The sequence below is a fragment of the Eumetopias jubatus genome, unplaced genomic scaffold (genome assembly GCF_037043125.1).
Source record: "Eumetopias jubatus isolate StellerSeaLion01/CBP00866 unplaced genomic scaffold, mEumJub1_p1.0 scaffold_15, whole genome shotgun sequence".
Taxonomy (NCBI): domain Eukaryota; kingdom Metazoa; phylum Chordata; class Mammalia; order Carnivora; family Otariidae; genus Eumetopias; species Eumetopias jubatus.
This window is the reverse complement of record NW_028274821.1, coordinates 6,713,365-6,735,576: the sequence shown is the minus strand read 5'-3', so window position 1 is coordinate 6,735,576 and position 22,212 is coordinate 6,713,365. Positions and strand designations below refer to the sequence as shown.

Sequence of the window (22,212 nt, the reverse complement as noted above, 5' to 3'; positions counted from 1 at the left end):
ACAGTAAATAACTGTTCTTAAGACTTGGAGAAGTCTTAAGAGTGAAATTGTAATTGTTGGCTGAGTTATGATGTTTTATTATCTGTCTCACCATGACCAGACTGATCCATTCCTTGTTGTTTTTTTAGTTAATGTTGAAGCAAACAACTCCTGGGTATATGCTGCTCTCCTGAGGGCTTTGGTTTAGGGGCCACCAATACACCGCAGTCCCTCCCTCAGAAGAGCTCGTGGTCTGATGAGGGAAACGTGCAAACATGTAATTCTGATATAATGTGTAAAATGGTGTAGACGGATGCACAGTGGGTTGGGGGAGCTAAGATAGAGGATGGCACACTGTCTGGAAGATGTAGGAGGGCAGGAGTAAGATCTACTTATTAAGTGGTTACTCTGCATGCACTGTGATAATATACTTACTTTCTTTTCAAAAAAACCACTTTATTGACACATGATTTACGTGCAAAAAGCTATACATACTCAACGTGTACAACTTGATGAGTTTGGAGATGAATATACACCTGTGAAACTAGCAGCATAGTAGTACCATAAACATATCTGTTACCTCCAAAAGTTACTTTTTGCCTTCTAGTTTTTTTTTATTTTTACACTTTTAATTTTTTGTGATAATAACACTTGACATAGAACTACTCTCTTAGCAAATTTGAAAGGAATTTACTGGGGCGCCTGGGTGGCTGAGTTGGTTGAGTATCCAACTTTTCTTTTTAATTTTCTTTTTTTTTAAATATTTCTTTCTAATTTTATTAATTTGAGAGAGAGAGAGCATGGGCAGGGACAGAGGCAGAGGCCAGGGGAGAAGCAGATTCCCTGCTGAGCTGGGAGCCTGACATGGGGCTTGATCTCAGGACCGGGAGATCATGCCCTGAGCCGAAGGCAGACACTTAAGCATCTGAGCCACCCAGATGCCCCGAGCAAACAACTCTTGATTTCAGCTCAGGTTGTGATCTCAGGGTCGTGGGATTGAGCCCTGCGTCGGGCTCAGTACTTCATGCTCGGCGCAGAGTCTGCCTGGGATTCTCTTTCTCCTTCTGCATCACTGATCACTCGCATGCTCTCTCTCTCTCAATAAATAAATAAAATCTTAAAAAAATAAAATAAGTTTTATTTTTTAAACCCCAGTATAATTAGCAAATTTTTAAGTATATAATACAGGCATTATGGTACACAGATCTGTAGGACTTAATCTTCTTACATAACTGAAACTTTGTACCCTTTGACTGACGTCTCCCTGTTTTCCCCTCCCTCCAGCCCCTGGCAACCACCAGTCCACTCTCTGCTTCTGTGAGTGTGACCATTTTAGATTGCTTATATAAGTGGAATTATGCAGTATTTATTCTTCTGTGTCTAACTTATTTCACGTAGCACGCTGTTTTCCTTCTTTACCGTGTCACAAATGACAGCGTTTACTTTGTTTTTTTTTTAAGGCTGAATAATATTCCATTGTATGTAAATATTACATTTTCTTGATCTGTTCATCTTTCACTGGACATTTAACTTGCTTTCGTGTCTTGGCTATAGTGAATAAAGCTGAAATGAGTGTGGGAGTGTGTTCAGTTTCTGTGGATATGGACCCAGAAGTGGGACTGTGGAATCAAATGGTAGTTCTGTTTTTTATTTCTTGAGAAACCTCCCTACTATTTTCCATAGTGGCTGCACCAGTTTGCATTCCCATCAACAGTGCGTAAGGATTCCCTTTTCTTCACACTGTCAGCAATACTGGTTACCTTTTTTTTTTTTTTTGATCTTAGCTACTCCAACAGGCATGAGGTAATAGCTCATTGTGGTTTTGATTTGTATTTCTCTGATGATGAGTGATGTTGAGCACTTTTCCACGTGAATGTATGAACATCTCTGGGTCTTCTGTGGAAAAATATCTATTCAGGTCCTTTGCCCATTTTTTAATTGGATTGTTTTATTTTATTTTTAAGATTTAATTTCTAAGTAATCACTATACCCAATGTGGGACTCCAACTCACACCCCTGAGATCAAGAGTCACACGCTCCACCCACTGAGCCAGCTAGGTGCCCCTGGGCTATTTTATTTTTATTTTTTTGCTGTTGAGTTGTAATGAGTTTCTTATGTATTATAGATATTAATCAGAGGTGTGAATTGCAGACATTTTCTCTCATTCTGTGGGTTGTCTTTTCACTTTGTTGTTTCTTTTGCCCTTGTTTTGGTATTCCATCCAAGAAAGCATCGCTGGTGCGAAAAAGCTTTTCCCCTGTGTTTTCTTTTGGAGTTTTAAGGTTTTAGGTCTTAAGTTTATCTTTAATCAATTTTGAGTTGATTTTTCTACGTGGTGTTAGTCTGTTGAACAGATATGGGCAGGTCTATTTCTGTTCCCATTGCATTGCATGTTTTTATGCTGGTACCATGCTGTTTGGATTATTGTAGCTTAGCGGTAGATTTTGAAATCAGGAACTCTGATTCCTCCAGCTTTGTTTTTCTTGCTCAGAATTGCTTTAGCTATCTAGAGTCCTTTTTGGTTCCATATAAATTTTAGGATTGTTTTTTATGTATCTATTGTCTGTATCTATTATTCTATAAAAAGTAATCATTGGGATTTTGATAAGGATTGCATTGAATCTGTAGATCACATTGGATAGTATGGACGTTTCAAGAATATTAATTCTCTCAGTCCATGAACGAGGGCTGTCTTTCCATTTATTTGTGTTTTTTAAAATGTCTTTCATAAGTGCTTTATACTTTTTAGTTTACAAGTCTTTCACCTTCTTGGTTAAGTTTATTCCTAAGTATTTAGGTTTTTTGGGATGCTATTGTAAATAGGATTATTTCCTTGATTTCTTATTCAGATAGTTTATTGTTAGTGTACAGAAATGTAAGTTGATTTTTGTATCCTGCAACTTTTAAAAAATTCATTTATTCCAATAGTTCTTTTTTTGGGTGGGTGACATCTTTGGGGTTTCTACATATAAGATCATGTCATCTGCAGATAGGTGATTTTACTTTTTCCTTTCCAATTTGGATTCCTTTCATTTCTTTTTCTCGCTTCATTGCTCTGGCTAGGATTTACAGTACCATGTTGAATAGCAGTGGCAAGAGTGGTCATCCATGCTTTGTTCCAAATTACAGAAGAAAAGCTTTGGGTTTTCTACAATTGAAGATATTAGCTGTGGGCTTTTCATGTATGGTCCTTATTGTGTGGATGTAATTTTCTTTTCAACTTAATTTGTTGAGAATTTTTAATAATGGAAGAGTGTTGAATTTTGTCAAATGCTCTTTCTGCATCTGTTGAGACAGTCATCTGATTTTTGTCCTTCCTTAATGTGTTAATGTGGTGTATCACATTAATTGATTTGCATATGTAGAACCATTCTTGCATCCCAGGGATAAATCCCACTTGGTTGTCATATGATCCTTTTAATGTATCATTGAATTTAGTTTGCTAAAATTTGTTGATAATTTTTGAATCCGTGTTCATCAGGGGTATTGGCCTATAGTTTTCTTTTCTTGTAGTGTCTTTAAGGTCTGGCTTTGGTATCAGAGTGACGCTGACTTCATAAAATGAATTTGGAAGTGTTCCCTCTTCATTGTTTTTGGAAGTTTAAGGATTGGTATTAATTATTCTTTAAATGTTTAGTAGACTTCACCAGTGAATTGATTAATCTGGTGAAGCCATCTGGTCTTGGGCTTTCTTTTTTGGGGGGGGGGGGGCTTTTCTTTTTTGTGAGGTTTTTGGTAACTGATTCCATCTCCTTACTTACAAGCTGTAATCTTGATGCAAACTTGGAATTTATCCATTTCTTCTAGGTTGTCCAGTTGGTTGGCTTGTAATTGTTCATAATAGTAGCTTATGATTTTTAAAAAAATGTGGCATCAGGTGTAATGTCTCCTCTTTCATTTTGGATTTTATTTGCATCTTCTCTCTCTCTCTTTTCTTAGGCTAGTTAAGCGTTTGTTAATTTGTTTATCTTTTCAAAAAACTGACTCTTACTTGTGTTGATTTTTTTTTTCCTACTAGTTTTCACTTTGCTGTTTCATTTATATCTACTCTGTTATTTCTTTCCTTCTGCTAACTTTGGATTTTAGTTTGTTCTTTTTCTGGTTCCTTGAGGTGTGAAGTTAGGCTGTTTATTTGAGATCTTTTCTTCTTTTGTAGAAAGAACATAGGTGCTTATCACTATAAAATTCCTTCTTAGTACTCCTTTTGCTTCGTCCCATAAATTTTGGTATGTCGTGTTTTCATTTTTGTTGTCTCTAGGTTTTTTTTTTTTTTTGAGATTTTATTTATTCATTTGGCAGAGAGAGCACAAGCAGGGGGAGCGGCAGGCAGAGGGAGAGGGAGAAGAAGGCTCCCGGTGGAGCAGGGGGCCTGATGCAGGGCTCGATCCCAGGACCCTGGGATCACGACCCGAGCCGAAGGCAGACGCTTAACCAACTGAGCCACCCAGGCGCCCGTCTCTAGATATTTTCCAATTTCCCTTTTGATTTCTTTTCTGACCCCATGTTTGTTCAAGGATCCGTTCATTTTCATCTGTTTGTGAATTTTCCCATTTTCTTGCTGTTATTGATACCTAGTTTCATTCTGTTGTGGTTGGAAAAGGTGCCCGAGGTGATTTTAGCCTTTTTTTTTTTTTAAAGATTTTATTTATTTATTTGACAGAGAGAGACACTGCGAGAGAGGGAACACAAGCAGGGGGAGTGGGAGAGGGAGAAGCAGGCTTCCCGCCGAGCAGGGAACCCGATGCTGGGGCTCAGTCCCAGGACCCTGGGATTGTGACCTGAATCGAAGGCAGACACTTAACAACTGAGCCACCCAGGCGCCCCTAGCCTTCTTTTTTTTTTTAAATTTTATTTTATTATGTTATGTTAGTCACCATGCATTACATCATTAGTTTTTGGTGTAGTGTTCCATGATTCATTGTTTGCATATAACACCCAGTGCTCCACGCAGAACGTGCCCTCTTTAATACCCATCACCAGGCCAACCCACCCCGCCACCCCCCTCCCCTCTAGAACCCTCAGTTTGTTTCTCAGAGTCCATAGTCTGGGTTCGTCTCCCCACCTTCATTTTTCCTTTCCTATTATCTTCTTTTTTAACATATAATGTATTATTTGTTTCAGAGGTACAGGTCTGTGATTCATCAGTCTTGCACAATTCACAGCGCTCACCATAGCACATACCCTCCCCAATGTCTATCACCCAGCCACCCCATCCCTCCCACCCCCCACCACTCCAGCAACCCTCAGTTTGTTTCCTGAGATTAAGAATTCCTCGTATCAGTGAGGTCATATGATACATGTCTTTCTCTGATTGAGATGTTTCGCTTAGCATAAGATTTCAGCCTTCTTAAACTTGTTACATCGTGTTTTGTGACCTGCCGTGTGATCCTGGAGAATGTTCCTTGTGCACATAAGAAGAATGTGTATCCTGCTACTGTTGAGTGAAATGTCCTGTGGATGTCTGTTAGTTCCTCTTGGTTTATAGCATTGTTCAAGTCACCTGTTGCCTTACTGATTTTCTTCCTGGGTGTTCTATCCGCTATTGAAAGTGGGGTAAGACCTCTCCTCTTACTGTTGTTTTGCTGTTTCTCTATTCAGATCTGCTGATGTTTGCTTTATATATTTAGGTGATCTGATGTTGAGTGCTTACATGTTTATAGTTGTTATATCTTTCTGTTGAATTGACCCTTTTATCATTGTATAATTAACGTCTTTGTCTCCTGTGACTTTAAAGTCTTTTTGGACTTAGTCTGTTTTGTGTGATGGAAGTACAGGCAGTCCTGCTCTCCTTTGGTTCCCATTTGCATGGAATATGTTCACTTTCAGCTTATATATGTCCTTAATATCTAAAGTGAGTCTTTTATAGACAGCATATAGTTGGATTTTATTTTACCCATTCAGCCACTTTTGTTTCTTTTGATTGTGGAGTTTAATCCATTTACATTTTATATTCTTTATTTTTAAGCCTCCATGTGACTCTGAGTTTACTTGCATTCTGTTCTGCAGATGGAAAAACCGAGGCTTCACAGACCAAAGGAATTTGCATCCACATCACACTGTTCATAATGGCAGGGCTGGGATTTGAGCCCTGTCTTAATTGCAGCCCAGTCTTTGAACCTCTGCTTTTCCTTAGAGGAAGGGAGGGCATTTGGGTTGAGCCTTGATGAGCAGAGGCCTGTGAAGTGGAGCAGGGAAGGGGTGCTTCAGGCAGGAGTGTGGGCCTCTGCACACGCAGTGGTGCACCCTGGTTCTGGGAGTGGCAGGCCATGCGGTGTGGCCTGAGGGCAGTCTGTCACTGGTGTTCCGTAGTTGAAGGTGGGATGTGAAAGATAGGGCCAGAGCCAGTGAAGATTGCGCCTGGGTGGCTCAGTTGGTTAAGCGACTGCCTTCGGCTCAGGTCATGATCCTGGAGTCCCCGGATCGAGTTCCGCGTCGGGCTCCCTGCTCAGCGAGGTTCTCGCTGCTTCTCCCTCTGACCCTCCCCCCCCATGTACTCTCTCTCTCTCTCATTCTCGCTCTCTCAAATAAATAAATAAATCTTAAAAAAAAAAATGACTGAAGGCCATGATGACCAGTTGGCTTTCATTCCAAAGTCTGTAATTTTCTAGAGAGAGAATTTCCATAGAGGATAATGTCGGTGGTGCTGAAAGAACTTCTGGCTGCACTTAGCTCATTGTAGAAACTTTGGAAGGTACGAGTGTAAAAATAAAAAAAAAAAACTTACACCTAACGGTGACCACTTAGAGGCAAAGATACTAGGGAGTCATTTTGCCCGCAGAGGATGGTGAGGGTCGTGGCTGGAGTACAGGTGAGGGCTGCAAGTTTACAGAGAACTTGGGAGCAGCGTGTGTGGGAAGCCATCCCCACCTGGCTCTGTGACGGAGGGATAAGGAGTCCTTGAGGATGATTCTGCTGTGTCCCCTGGCACCTGGAGAGAGATGTACATTCTGATAGTAGCTGCATGTTTGGGGCAGTGTAAGGTGGGGTGTGGGCATTGGTGATAGTTCAGTTTTATTCCTCTTGGGTTTGAGGGCCCTTCACAATGGTTACAGGGAGATAGGTCTAGAAAGGAAATGAGAAATGTACATCTGTAACTTGGGGGTGAGGTAAGAGCCAGAAGTGGGTGACTTGGAGTCGGCTATCATGTAGAATGCGTAGAGAGGCAGGTGGATCCCTGAGACATCGCTAAGACTTGAAAGCAAAAGCAAAATGCTCCCAGGAAGGGGGACCAGGGAGAGTCAGGCAGTTGAGAAGAGAATAAAGAAAACGTAGCGTAGAAGCCCTACAAGCCCCGGTCAGTACCCTGAGGAGCCCAGAGGAGTCAGCACTAGGATGGAGGACACTCTGGGCAGCACACGGCTGGGGAGGAGTTCCTTCCAGAGAGGAGGAGCCAGCCCTGACGACCAGTTCCGGGGAAATGGTGCAGTGTGGGGGCTCTCAAGAATCTTGACCGGAAAGAGAAGCAGGAGGCAGGATAAGGTGGGAACTTGCCACAGGGAGAGAGTTGAGAAGATCCCCTCCCTTCTTAAAGAGAAGGTTGGTGGTGATGGTGGTGATGGGAGTACTTCCATTGTCTGAGTAGAGTAGACCTCTAGGAGAGGGGGACGCTGAGGAAGCGGGGTAACACTAACAAGGTGCTGGGTTCAGATGTGGGTTCCGACTCTGGCCTTGCTGCCCGTGGATGGCAGGATTTCAGCTCCACGCCTTGGTTGACTCCCTTCTAACCGGGCGTGGTATAACCGCGGTGTGGGCTGCAGCGAAGGTTGAACAAGGTAGTAGATGCAGAGGGAAAGGCACCTGGCTGTTGTGTGAGGAAGCATTTGGTGCGTCGCAGCTAGTATCGTTTTTATTATTATTGAGAGGTTGTGGGTTGAAGATGGCTCTAGATTGAGCCACCTGGAGGTGATCGGAAGAGGGTTGGGAGCAGTTTTCACTTTTCAAGAGTTAGGAGGGGATCATGGATGAGGGCATTAGTGGAGGGATGATAAGGCCGTGTGACAGGTGTAAAGGTGTGCTGTCACAGTGGGGCACAGTAGCTGAAGGGAAGACCAAGGCTGTGGGACAGCAGTAAGGGCTCAGCTGAAGATGAGATTTTATCATGGTGTTGGCTGCGTGACCGTGTGGCCGCATCTGGCAGCAGTTGGCAGCCCAGAGGGAGGGGACGAGAAGGCCAGAGGGTCAGTTTCGTCCAGGGCTGGGTGCGGATGGCCGAGAGTGACTGGTGCAGAAGGATGGGGTAGAGGGACAGCTGGTCAAGGGATTGGAACGCTTACCAGATTCAAAGATTGAATGTAAATGGCTCTAAAGATTGAGTGGCAGTAGGTATGTGTGCTGGGCAGACGAACAAGAACTTGTGTTGGGGGAATTGTATTTTGGGGTTTCAGATATTAAAAGTAGTAAAATTCTAGGTGCCGATCTGGGGGAGGGCAGGCATTGGAGGCCAGGGGGCTGGATGGGGTTGGGTGATGGCTTTCCTGGTGGGACTTTGATAAAGGGGGTAGATCAGGGTGTGTGCTTCTCAGGGGTGGGTTAGGTGCTAAAAAGTCAAGTTTTGTGTTTCTCAGGAGGTTGTGGGGTGGTCCTACTTGGAGGAGAAGTATGGACAGGCCTTGGTTAACTTGAACAGTAAGTGGTGAGGGGAATAGGGTGGTCGGTGCAGCCCCAGAAAGCCGTTGTTGAGATAAAAGGGTGCTGCCTGAAGCTTGTAGAAACCTTCAAGATAAGAGGAATGTAAACCAGAGCTTCCCTGGACGGTGGCCTGTTCTCTCTGCTCAGCTCTCCTGGGGCGTGTCTCAGGGCCGTGCCCCGGTAAAAATGAGGAGAGAATGGGCGGGGGGGGGAGGTACAGTTCCGGTCCTGGGAGCCCCCAGATTGACGCGTGTGGTTAAACTGACTTTCTAAAGGTGATGTTCTCCATAGAGAAATGGAAATGCAAGTAGGTAGGGTTTTTTTTTTTCTTTTTAACCAAATATGCCTTTTCTCCTTGACCCTCGGCACTTACTTACACAATCTCATTCTTGCTAACAGGCGCACTGTATTTTACCATATAAAGAACCCAGGATGCAACCCTGCTGGTGGTCATTGACTTGCTTTCTATTTTCCTCTGTTGCTGAAAATGCTGCAGTTGATGGCCTTACACACAAAATCCTGTGCACGCTCTGGACTGTCTCAGTTTGTTTTTACTCATTTGAGATTTGTTCCCTTTAATAGCTCTAGCGTAGTGGTGAACTCTGCTTGGAATCCATTCCCTGTAGTCTGGAAATGTGATTTCCAGAGTGTGCTCTGTTTGTTTTGACATAGTCTTGTGGTAACTATGTAGGTTTCACAGAGACTGCCCACTGGGGTCCCATGGTACTTGGAGTACTGGGTGTGCAAAAGCCTCATGAGTTAGCCTTCGATGAGGACGCTGAGAAATGGGGAAGCCTTGGGGATCGCACAGAGGAGAACACAGAAGAGCCCTGAGCACTGGGGTGTAACTTTGTTCCTCCCTGGCTTCTCCCTCTGTTGTTCTTCAAGCCTTCCCGGTATAGAACCAGTGCCAGGAAGACACTGGAGAGCCCCTTGCTTGGGGCTGGGGCTTGGACACCTGAATCTTCCCGACACATCAGACCTGTAGAGCCTTCCTCCTAATTGCCCAGGAAAGTAGATACAAGTGGCCTTGCTCAGATTCTTGTCTGCAAACCAGACATTCCAGCTGCTGCTGGTCTCCAGAGCTGCCCCTTTCACAAACACCTCGGTGGAATATGGGTTTGAATTGAGATCACCTTCTTGGCCAGTTTTGGGGCCTGGGGAAAAAAGCTGCTTTTGGAAAAAAGTTTTAGCTGGTTTTATAGGTTTTTTTACTTGCAAGTCTGGTTAACTGTTGGTCTGAGCTTGGAGGTTGCATTCCCCATAGGAGGTCTTGGGTCGGGAGAACTGGCCCTGCTCTTGTGGGTGGTTGTGGCTTTAACTGAGTTACCCCCCGGAGCGCATCTTTTCCCTCTTGGACCGGCTATCCAGGGCGTGGGAGGGGGCCAGTGTTGGTTCCTGCCAGCAGCAGTGACTGGACAATGTGGTTACCTTTTATTTAATGACACCCACTCTCATTCTTCCCCTGCCTGAAGAGGGGTGGTGGGGAGAAGGGGGCACTCTCTCTTCCGTTTGCGGCACTATTCCAGAAGTTCATGATCTGGCACATAAGAGTCAAATGAAGAAGCTTGGGTAGAGACAGAAGATGGGAGTAAGTTGGAATTTGTAGGACAAACTGGTTTCCTTTCTCTGATTGTAGGGCAGGTACTTCGAGAATAAGCCTCTTTGTCTCTACACACACACACACACACACACACACACACACACACACACACTTTTGCTCACTTGTGTGTACTCTCTCTGACCTGGAACACCAGGGAGGGATAAGGGTAGGCGTTCCATATGGCCTGTAGCTGTGAAATTGTCTCTCTTGGATATGAGTTCTTAATATGGTATTCATATAAGGGCTTCAGGAAATTCACAGTCCCCTGAAATTGTCTGCAAAATGACATGTGCGTGTTTCCTGAGGGAGTGTCCATAGCTTTCATCAGATTCCCAGAGGGGTCTCTGATTTCTGAAAGGACAGGAACCTCTGCTTTGGGGTTTGACTCTTGGACTAACTGCAAGAAAAGCAATAGCCGGAGTTCATTGGGCTCTTACCTCACACCAGGCACCATTAAGCACTTTACATGCATTATTTCATTTGAGCCTCCAAACCTTGGGAGGAGAATGTTGTGATTATTCTTCTCTTACTGAGGAGGAGGTGGACACACACCAGACCCAGAATGATGCGGTTTGCTGGAGCTGGCACTCTAGAACTCTTAGCCATTCCTCGGTTGGTCCTTCACACCAAGCCGGCTGGTTCCATGGTGACTCTGGCAGATAGCCACCGTGTCCATCTCCACTGCCAGGGTTCTGGTATAGGACTCCACTGGCCCTGAGTTCGTATAGTTACTCACCTGGTTTCCACATGTCTGTGGGGGTTGGAGGGAGGAGGTTGTCTTTGTGAAGTCAGATCTGTTTAATTTTGCATCTCACTTCTGTGACCTGGTTGTCCTCAGTTTAAGCCCTGGAAGTAGGAATCCATGGCTGTGGCTCATGGGGTCACTGTGAGCATAAGATCAGTTGCTAATGTACCTGAAAGAATTTTGGGAGCCGTGGATGCTGTGGGAGTATATGTCAGGATAGTGACATCTGTGCTCTCCTTAGGTGAGTGGGCAGCATCAGGCTCAGAAGGACAGCACCCACCCAGTCCAAAGGGTATGAGACCCAGGACTGTTTGTCTATGCCGCCTGTGGCCAAAAGTACATTCTGGACAGAGAGGTGGTGATGTAACGGGGCCTTGTGTGTGTATTGAAAAATCCCTCTTTGCTCTTTCCTCACTTCAGGTTTGTCCTTTGAGTCAAGTCAAATATTTATCGAGTATTGCTGAGTACAAAAATAGGGTATGAGAGTCATCAGAGAGCTCTGCTCCATACGGAGGCAGAGCCCCTCTTCTTATGGAAGGCATGGTCTTGTTGGTTGATTTGATGGGCAAGGACGTGTGTAGATGGAGACGTACGGTAAGGTCAAGTGAAGACCACGGTCTGGTTCTGGCTGGAGGGTGTAGGGGAGAAGGAAGGAAAAATGAAGGAAGGAAGAATGAAGGAAGGCAGTTCAGGTTGGAGAATTTGAGCAGTTGGGTGAGTGGAGGGGGTGATGGTGTCGGGGTGGGGACGAACACTGAGCAGACAGACTGACTGTGAGGTCTGGGAGGGTCCAGACTAAGGGAACTGTGGTTTCTCACTAGCCCAGGAAGATTGATCTTTCAGTGGAGGATGCAGGATGGATCAGAGAGGGGAGCTAGGTGCCAGCCAAGGTCTTTGCAGTCTCTGAGCATTTCATTTCTGCAGATCAAATGAAAATTGAATTTGTCGTTGATGGTAATTTTTGCACAGTTGGGTTGGAATGGGCAGACCACACACCTTGTTTTCCCTCTTGGACTTGCCGTGTGGGGTTTGTGTCAGGGTAATGGGAAGATCACATATTGTTACTTCTCTTTTTATTTAACCCCTTGTCCCACATATATAGCCACCTCTTGACTGAACATTGCACATCGAAAGTGCTCCATACTTACTATTTTTGGATTCGTGGCACTGGGGAGAGCCAGTCTCTATAATGAAGTCTAATTTTAGGTAATTGTTTCTGTTTCCTTAAAAGTCAGCCTTTTCGGGGCCCCTGGGTGGCTCAGTCAGTTGAACATCCAGCTCTTGATTTCAGCTCAGGGCATGATCTCAGCATTGTGAGATTGAGCTCTACATTGGGCTCCATACTAGGCATGGAACCTGCTTAAGATTCTTTCTCTGCCTCTCCCTCTGCCCCCCCCCCCCCCGCCATGTGCGCTCTCCCTCTCTCTCAAAAAATTAAAACAAAACAAAACAAAACACCAGCCTTTTCATTTGAGTTGCTTTTATTTTCCTCCTTTTCTTTCTGGGGGTGCTGTGGTGTAAAAGTGCTAATTATCAATACTTTCATTATAAGGTAGCAGTTGTGAGGAGGCTGTATTATCCACAATGGAGTAATTGACACTTAAATAATTGAAAATAAGCTCTGTGAGTTGCAACAAACCTATTAAGATCTTTATAAACAGCTGCTGTACTCTCTTTCACTAATCTTTTTCTGCTTTTCCTGTCAACAGACCAGGGGTGGATTGGGACTGGCCCAGGTGAGCCCCAGGGTGGTGTGTCTGTTCTGGCCTTAGGTTTACAAGGGAAGGACTCATTGGTTCCAGCAGTGGGGAGGGTCGGAGAACATTTTAAAGGGAGCCTGGCTCATGCCAGACAGGCAGGCCGTTGTCTCCTTTTGTTCTGAAATTGAGTTGAACCATATCTCGGAGAGTGGAGGGGCATTGGGTAGGAACTCTAGAGCAGGGTTGGGAACTCTTATTTTATACTTTCCAACTCTCTACATCTGTGTGTTTTTCATTGTGATTGTTTTATAACAATAATGTAAAAACTATATAATAATACAATAATAAATAAAAATAATGATCTAAAAATCGACTTAAGGTATTACAACAAAGTAAAGCAATTAAATACAGTTGGAAAATAGAATGGCATTTGAATGACATTTTATTACAGTTCCACAAATAGCCGCTAGCTTTATAACAGACCTTTCTCTGTGTGGAGTCCAAGCAGAATGGCACCCTTAACTGTGGATTGCAGGTACTCCGTGCGCGTGTCACCGCAGATGGCCAACCGGATCGTGGATTCTGCAAGGAGCATCCTCAACAAGTTTATACCCGATATCTATATTTACACAGACCACATGAAAGGAGTCAGCTCTGGGAAGTAAGTGTCTGTGCGTTTTTAGAGCTTATTTCTGCAGCTAACCCAGCCTTTTTGCACCCGTGTCCCGATTGCAGTGAAAACTGCCAGCTCTGTGTCGGCAGCCAGAGGAAGAGTGATTTCAGAATTAATTTCCTCCCGACTTAACTGCTGTTGTCACCAGCGGGCATCTTCTGAGCACCTATCACGTGGGAAGCATCTTAGTGGCCGGTGCTGGGGATGAGGGGTCCAGACCCCGGCCTGGGGGAGTTAAAACCCAGCTATTAATAAACGGTGCTTCCAGCTTTAAATTCCATTTGTTCCCACAAAAAATTAAAGCAAACAAGTTCTTCCACCCTGAATAAGTAACAGTTTAGGGGAAAATACCCTTTGTTGGTCTGTGCCAGTTGGTTTCTCCCTCCATCAAGGGGAACAGCATCCCTAGAGCCAAAGGAAATTGTTATTGCAGATTTGACTCGGGTTTAGTAAAAGCCTTTGTGGAAAACCTCACTTTAGAAAATAAAAAGTTAATGATGATCTGTGTAATGAAAATACTTGTTTTAGGCTTTGCTTGTATATTTAGCAACCAGTAAGTTAGGGAAGCAATTAAAAACTAATTTTTTTATTATGAAAATGTTAAATATACAGAAAAGTTGAAAGGCTAGCACAGTGAACACCTGTGTGTTCCTACTACTTGTAGTTAACAGTGAATATTTTGCCAGATTTACTTGTGGGTGGGTTTTCTGTGTTTGTTTTTGTTTTTGCTGAATCATTTCAGTGCTTACAGTCTGAAGCTTGCAGGTCGTGTCTCCAAAAAAGAAGAACGTCAGAGATTAACTGTTGTGGGTTCAGAAATCAGTTTTTTACTAAGTAGTAGCACAGCCCCTGCTCTCTCATAGCCCTTCCGTCTGAGCTTTCCCTTGGCTTCAGCCAAAGAAGGAGAGAGAGCACAGGAGGGCTGGGTGTGTTTTGGCATTTCTGACCTTGACGAGGTCCATGGGACAGACGAAGGTGATTTCAGCAATGTGGTGGCCACTCATAATTCAGAGGAATGGGGGTGGGGGTGTCAGAGGATATAGTTGGGAAAGGATGTATGTGCCGAGCTGCCCTTTCTGTGGGTTTGGAAAGGTCAGTGATGGTCCCAAACCTTTGGTGCACTGCTCAGATATCCCCAGCGTTTTCCTTGTTCATGTGGTGGGAGTCATAATGCCGGCATCGTTAGGTTACGGTACACATTGAAAGATCACATAGGTAAGCCACTAATGCAGTGGCTGGTACACAGTTGGTACTGCAGAAATGCTAATGCTGCTCCTCACTCCCCGCCCCTTTCTTTCCCCTTCTCGGCCCTTCTCTGGGGAGAGGGGATCACAGAGCCATGGGGGGATAGGTAGCCGCAGTAGCAGCTGTCTGGGTGGCCTGGTCTCCATCATGCCTTCTTTGTCTGGCCCCTGGCTCTGCGAGGGTGTCTAGGGATGAAGCAGAGGAGGCCTGAAGGCCATGCTGCCCCCACGATGGTGCAGCTTTTCCTAATGCCATCAACTCAGCTGACCCCGCCGTGTGGTCCAGTCCTATCCCTGCTGAGGGTGAGTAGGAAGCTCATACATGGATCAGGACGTGAGCGTGATGGAGATTTGTGGGTCATCAACTCCAAGCCCCACTTAAAAAAAAAATTACACGTAAAAGCAATGCATGGTGTTAGGTGTGTGTTTTCTAAATCTCAAGTTACAGAGGACAAATGGTGCTCTTCCTTCTCTGTTAGGAAATGGTGAAATCATAGTGGGCGTTTTCCTCTTCTGACTCAGTGGGGTATCCATGTAATGAGGTTTATTGAACTCTGAGACTGAGAGTGTGTGTTGTGGCCACGGCCTAGAACTGTGGGGAGCGGCAGCTCTGGGTGGTCTGTGTCCGCTCTCTGACCAGTATGCACAGTTGTCTGTTGTCCCGTTTTGATCCTCACAGTCAGGGGGCGCCTGGGTGACTCAGTCCGTTGAGCGTCCGACTCTTGATTTCAGCTCAGGGCGTGATCTCAGGGTCGTGAGATCTAGCCCCATGTCAGGCTCCACACTCAGTGCGGAGTCTGCTTGTCTCTCTCCCTCTTCTCCTCCTCCTCCCCCACCCCCCAATAAGTAAATAAATAAATAAATAAATAAATAAAATCTTAAAAAAAAAAAAAACTCTCACAGTCAGGACTTCCAAAAAAATCTGGTCCTTTACCAACTGGGAGGTTTTTTTTTTTTAAAAGATTTTATTTATTTTTTAAGAGAGAGCACGAGCAGGGGGGAGGGGCAGAGGGAGAAGCAGGCTCCCCGCTGAGCAGGGGTCCAATGTGGGACGCGATCCCAGGACCCTGGGATCATGACCTGAGCTGAAGGCAGACACTTAACCGATTGAACCACCCTGGCGCCCACCAATTGGGAATTTTTTTTTTTTTTTTTTTAAGATTTTATTTTATTTGACAGAGCGAGACACAGCGAGAAAGGGAACACAAGCAGGGAGAGTGGGAGAGGGAGAAGCAGGCTTCTCGCTGAGCAGGGAGCCCGATGTGGGGCTTGATCCCAGGACCCTGGGATCATGACCTGAGCCGAAGGCAGACGCTCAACGACTGAGCCACCCAGGCGCCCCCAATTGGGAAGTTTTGGAGGCTCTCACTTGCAGATTACTAAGGCAGATCTTCAGTGAGGTCATCTGGTGACCAGCTGCTTTGTCATCATAACTTGAAACAGGCCAGATAACACATACACACCCCAGATTGGAGGGAGAAAATTAGCGTAATGCACACATGGCTTTGTGTGTTCTCATGTTTTTCCTAAAACAAATACAATGTTAAATGGAACAGTCTTGATTAAATACAAAGCTTATTGTAATAACAACTATACACACCTCAAAGATTTCACATGGATGGAAAAATTCAGAAGTTCTTGGGAACTGTAAGTGAGCAGATGAAAGCAGTGAGGGCAGCTTACCTCCTGGTTCTGCCTCCCTCTGTTTCCTACTTTTCATGTTTGCATGGCTCCACCTGTACCGCTCAGCTGGATGCCTTCCTTCTTCCTGGTCAGGTGACTCGAAGGCAGCTCGAGATTGCCACATGGTGTGATGGCTGGGCGGCACGGCGTTAGGTGGTGAAGCATGACTCGGAGTGCCCCAGAACCTTTGTTCTCACTCACCCCCTTCCCTTGGCAGGCGTCCTTAACCCTTGGCTGAGTAGACAACTTTTTTTTTTTTTTTTAAGAAATTGAAGACTGACCACTGTAGCTCGTACAGTACGTTTTGAAACGTTATTCATTTTGTACGTAGTTTTTCTGAAACATGTTTTGGCTAGTTTTGTGCTGGACACAAAGTGCTTTAGGAAGATGGATGTTGAATTGTGTTAAAGGGGACACGTGTAGTGATTGCGTGTCGAATATACTTCTGGAAATACATATTTTTTTAAAAGGTACTGGGCAAAGTAGACGTCTGTGATGTCAAACTTGGAAATTTTATGGAGAGGTGCTGTTTTTATTGTTCGTGGGCTAATTTTATTTTGTGCCAAACCAGTTGTCACTGAGCTCTGTGAGAGCAGGAACTCCTGTGTTTACCGTGTGCTCGGTGTCCTGGCCATGGAAGCAGCTTTTCCCTGAATGTTTGTTGGATGCATGAGTGAGTGAGTCAGCTGGTGTTAGCTTCTGGCTGTTGGTGGTAGGAACACAACAGGAGAGAACACGGTGCCAACACTGGTTAGATTAAATGAATTCTGAGGGGTGCCTGGGTGGCTCAGTCGGTTGATCATCTGCCTTCGGCTCAGGTCATGATCCCGGGGTCCTGGGATTGAGTGCCGGCATCAGGCTTCTTGCTCAGCAGGGAGTCTGCTCCCTCTGCCTGCCACTCCCCCTGCTTGTGCTCTCTCTCTGTCAATGGATAAATAAAATCTTTAAAAAAAAAATAAATGAATTCTGAGTGAGGGATGTTCTTCAAACAAAGGTCTATAGGCCCTTTCTGGCTCCTGTGGTACTTTTCATTATGGGGGAGCAGCCTGGTATTTCGGAAGAAAGCTGTCATCGGTGGCCTCCGGCCACTCATATCTGCTGGGTTGGTTGGAGGCCTAGTACTGTGGTGGAGAACTTTCATGGGCTTTGGAGTCTGGAACACCTGTGTTTGAAATGCATCTCAGTCACTTTCTAGCTGTGTGGGCTTGGTGCTGGTTGCTTAATTTCTCATTTGTAAAATGAGGGTGGTAATGTTTACTCTGCAGAGTTGTGGTGTCAAAGCTCCTAGCTCAAACTGGCCATAAGTAGGTGCTCAATATCTGGTATCCCTTGTTCATATTACTTTATATGTTGATTGTTACAGGCTCGCACAGTACTATCTTTCACAGTGTTGGAGTGGGGTGAAGGAAGGCAGGGCCAACGGGAAAAGCCGTGCAAACTTGAGCGTAATCTTGGTTCTGCCCTGTGTGCCCTCACTAAGTCGTTTATATTTCTAGCATAAGCTAGATCCTTCCCAGGATCTCTAGGAAGGTGTGCTGTGGCCAGAGAGAATGCCATCAAAGAGAAGTTTGTCTTCTCTTTTCCTTTTGCTGGTGAATGTGAATCCCCCCACTTTATGAACCCTACTCATGTCTGTGCCTTTGAATCCCCAGGTCTCCAGGCTTTGGGTTGTCACTGGTTGCCGAGACCACCAATGGCACCTTCCTCAGTGCTGAACTGGCCTCCAACCCCCAGGGCCAGGGAGCAGCAGTGCTTCCGGAGGACCTCGGCAGGAACTGTGCCAAGCTGCTGCTCGAAGAGATCTATAGGGTATGTCCTCTGTCTCTGCAGGTCTGGGAGCAAAGCCATCATTGTTTCTCATTTTTATTCCTTAGCAATTTTTTTCTCTTCCAAGGGCTTAAGCCAAGGAGTTAACTTGCTCCTACCCATTCAGCGGTTTAGCATTAACTACTTGAATGGATTAGGTAAGCTAGTCCGTGAGCAGACATCCAGCCCCACTGGTTTGGGAAACAGGGCAGGTAAGTTTAATGGGGAAAGGAAGGAACTAGAACAGAGTCATACAAAAGACAGAGGGTTAAAAAATGAAGCCGGTTTGGTGGTGATTGGCCAGTTGAAGAGCACACACTGCCCTGACCGATGCAGCACCCTCTCAGCTCCTCGAGTCCCTGCTGTAGCGTAGCAGGGGCTCGCTGTTCTCAGCTTTTTCAAGAGAAGCCGGAAATCTGGAATTGTATGTGACAATTCAGGTAGAAAATCGTATCGATGGGCTAGGTTTTGCAATGTGCTGTGGAGCACAGAATGCTGTCTGGGGAAGGTAGACCTGCGTCGGCGCACAGTAGGGGCTTGGAAAGATTAGAATGCAGTGAAAGACAGAACTTTACCAGTTGCCGTTTTGCTTCCGCAGCTCTGCTGTGTCCCACACCAGCCTGTCCTTCCAATTGCCAGAGTATTCTCTGCATGCACATGCACACAGACATTTACTGTGTCCTAAAGGCAGTGGAGCTGACCTGAAAGAAGCAAGGAAGAAATTGGAAGGGAAGGAAGAATGACGGCAGGAGAAAATAAGATGAAGCTGCCTGAAAATATTCTTTAAGATCCCATAAGCTTGGTTAGATGAGAGTCACAAATGCACCTCCAAGGTTTCTGTTTTTCTGCACTATCTTTCACCTTGGTTCCAAATCTGGAAGCTGAAACTTTGCCCTTGAAATGCAGAATCCAGTTCAGGCTTTGAGGGATGTTCACTTCTCCACTGTGTAGGCGAGGCCCCACGTTCTTAAACTGAGCACTGGTGAGAACTATACTCTGGGTGGTTTGCTACTAGATGGTGTACAGTGTTTGTCAACTGTCTTTTCTGTCTAGCTCAGGAGCCTTTCATCTCCGTATTTGTGTATTTATTCTCAGTTACTAGACCTCCCTGTGGGTCCTTCCTGGAGTCTCCCAGGGAAGTTTTACCCTGTTGAAAGCAACAAAAATCACATGTGAGCCCAGCGAAATAAAACCAGTAAGGCGGGTACAGTGGTGATTTTTTTTTTTCATTCACTTCTTCCTTTTGCCACTGTCATTGATCACGGTGGTAAGGTGATGGCTGGGTCATGGGAACCCTGTACAGGCCTCGTTAAGGAAAACAGCTTATAAACAGTCTACTCCCCTGATCCAAGTCAGCATTCTTGAAAATGTTATTGGTCACAAGGTGAAACAAGTAAGAATGAACTGTTTCAGAGTTAATTAGGATTTCCAGTAGGATTTCCAGGTCCTAAATGGCTTTATTTCATGTCCCCCTAATTAAGATGAAGCCAGAGAAACCTGTAACTGTGTCTTCAGTGAAGTGCCTCTGTCCCTGTATGTCCCTGTACTCACCGTTCAGCTGGGAAGTAGTGGAGGAAGGAAGCACCGTGTCAGTTGAAATCCTCCAAAAAGAGTGTGGTCAGGGTCTGGCCTCAGCTCTTTTGTTGCTAAATCAGCCCAATGGTTGGTGCTAAATTTAGTGATTTTTTTTTTTTTTTTTAATTCGGTGATTTTTGAAAGACAGGTGGTAACTGGAAGCTGGGAATAATGATCAAGATCTTGCTTGCGCTGCCCGTTACTTAGTTCAGGAAGTTTGTCGTCTAGGCTTGTGTGAGGAAAGCCTGTGTGTTTTACGTGCATCCTCCAGCCCCTGTTGACGTGTGCAGGTGTCCCTTCCTGGGTCCTGTGGGGGCTGGCAGGCCCTCTTCCTGACTGTGGGGGACGCTCTGTCTCTTTCCTGCAGACCTGGGGGCATTGGAAGCATCGAGTCACAGAATAGCCCAGGGGGAGCCCACAGGCACAGCTGGACTGTGCATTTTGTATCCCCGTAAATAGTGGATCATAAGCCTCTAGGTAAAAGCGCAGCCAGCCCATCAGTCCACAAGAGAGAAGACATGCAATCTGGATTTGGTTATTTTATTTCTTCTCTACACTCCAGTTAAGTTCTATTTTATACCATTTTCTTATGCCTGGACCAGGTTTTCTGCCTTTGTTTTTAATCACTAAGAAAACCTCTTTTGTATATACGTCTAGGATCTTTAAGTTTTAAAAGGATGAAAGTGCTTTATGCTTTTATGAATAATTATTTTTAAGATTTTATTTATCCGAGAGTGAGTGTGTGTGCAAGGAGGGGGTGGGAGGGGGAGCTGAGGGACAAGCAGACTCCCTGCTGAGTGCAGAGCCCGTCGCGGGGGCTCGGCTCGCCTCGGTCTCATGACCCTGAGATCATGACCTGAGCCGAAATCAAGAGTCGGACGCTTAACTGACTGAGCCACCCAGGAGACCCTATGAATCATTTTTTATAGGTGTGTGATGTGACAGGGTTTAAATGAGTAATAAAAATCCATCCCTTTGAGGGTACAGCTTATTTTTTATCAACGTTTTCATGCTCTTCTCTGATCTCTCGTTCCATCTGTGTCTCCTCGGTGACTGAGCCCCCTTGATTCTGTGGCAGGCTCCCTGGAACTGCCTTTCTCACTCATCTTCTGTTGCCCCATCTGCTTCTCCTCCCTCCCACCCAACCTCTCGAACATCTCTTACCCTGAGACACTGATCTCATCTTTCCACTCCTGCGTTCAGAGACCTTCTCCAGCTTCTCACTTTCCCACGGTAAAGTCAAAACCCTTGGCCTGGTTAGAAAATCCCTGCCTCAGTCTGTCCTGCCCCTTCTCCCGACCGTTTCTCATCCGTCTGCACAGCGTGCAGCCACTTTCTGGCTGCTCCTTGCTGGCCCTGGGCCCTCTTTGCCCTGTCCTCCTGCTCTGGGGCCACCTCTCAGGTACCTGTCCCCAAAGTCTCCCTCTGGTTCCAGCTGGGTGACTGCCCTCCCCCGCCCGCCTTGGCAGCCCCAGTGCCCACAGCCCCCGATGAATGCACAGTGCTGGCTCCGCCTGAATTGTCTCTGTTCCTGCTCCTTTCTCATCGCCGCAGTAAGAGCGAAGCCACTTAGTACAAGGACTGCAGCCTGTGCCTTGGGGATGCCTCCACTACTCCCTCCGTGGTGTCCTGTGCACACAGTGCACATAACACAGTGATCACACCAAAATGTCGCTCCAGCACATAGTAGAAGTCTAGCAGTGAGGATGGTAGAAAAGCAGCACAATGATAAGAAGGAGAGATGGAGGAGAACAGTTTAATTTTAGGCAGTTAGGAGAGGGAACAAGTTCTGTAAGGCAGAGTTAGTGTTGTTGGGCCTCCTCTTCCTCAGGGGTCAGGTTGTCCTTTTTAGATGGAAATATATAAGCTGTAACTCTTCTTGTCCTAAGATTTGCTAAACGAGATAAACACTGTCCTATAATATCTCTGGCAGTTTGGGGGCAGCAGTAGGTTTTCATAAAGGCTATAGCCGTAGCATAAACCCCCTTATATTCTGACTCCGTGGTCCCAGATGAAGTCCAGCAGCAGAGAACGGGTGTCCGCACCTGAGCACTGACTTACTCCCTACACTGCACACACTCCGAGAGGACAGGGTGCAGCCACAGAAGCAGCAGTGGGGGGGCTACCCGTTCCGATCACAGTCCGGGAGACCTGCACTCAGAAACGGGGTGTCTCACCTTGATTCTTACAAAATACGTAGAGACCCGGGGTCATCCTGCTTTCACTGTGCATGATGTAAGTTTGAATTGTTGTAAATCAAGTTCTCCCAGGAAGTATGATGAGAAGTAAAGACGCTTTGAAGGGCACAGATGTCAACAGCTGTAATGCATGCATCGGCAGATGCAAAATGGCAGAAACAGTGGAGAAATTCAAGAATGAAAGAAGGAAGACAACCAAAGCAGCTGTGTTCTGCTGTGGAGGAGAAGGAAGGGAAAGTGGCGGGGAGTAATGCTTAAGCAAGCAGTGACGGGAGACGGACTGATCGCAGTAGTTCTCCAGTGCTAAGGCACACACAGGGAGAGAGCTGAGAGGCTCCTGGAACGGGCCAGCAGTATCTGAGTGTAACAGAATGTGT

The 22,212-nt window shown here is 45.6% G+C and overlaps 1 protein-coding gene across 2 annotated transcripts in view; it reads left to right on the top strand.

Annotated features, from left to right (window-relative positions):
- The window catches only part of RCL1 (RNA terminal phosphate cyclase like 1), a 62,430-nt gene that overhangs the window by 29,789 nt on the left and 10,429 nt on the right, over positions 1–22,212 (top strand). For both annotated transcript variants that reach the window (XM_028117401.2, XM_028117402.1), the window contains exons 6-7: positions 13,192–13,317; positions 17,909–18,065. In XM_028117401.2, coding sequence (XP_027973202.1) covers positions 13,192–13,317; positions 17,909–18,065 — 283 coding nt within the window. The remainder of the gene's footprint in view (positions 1–13,191; positions 13,318–17,908; positions 18,066–22,212) is intronic.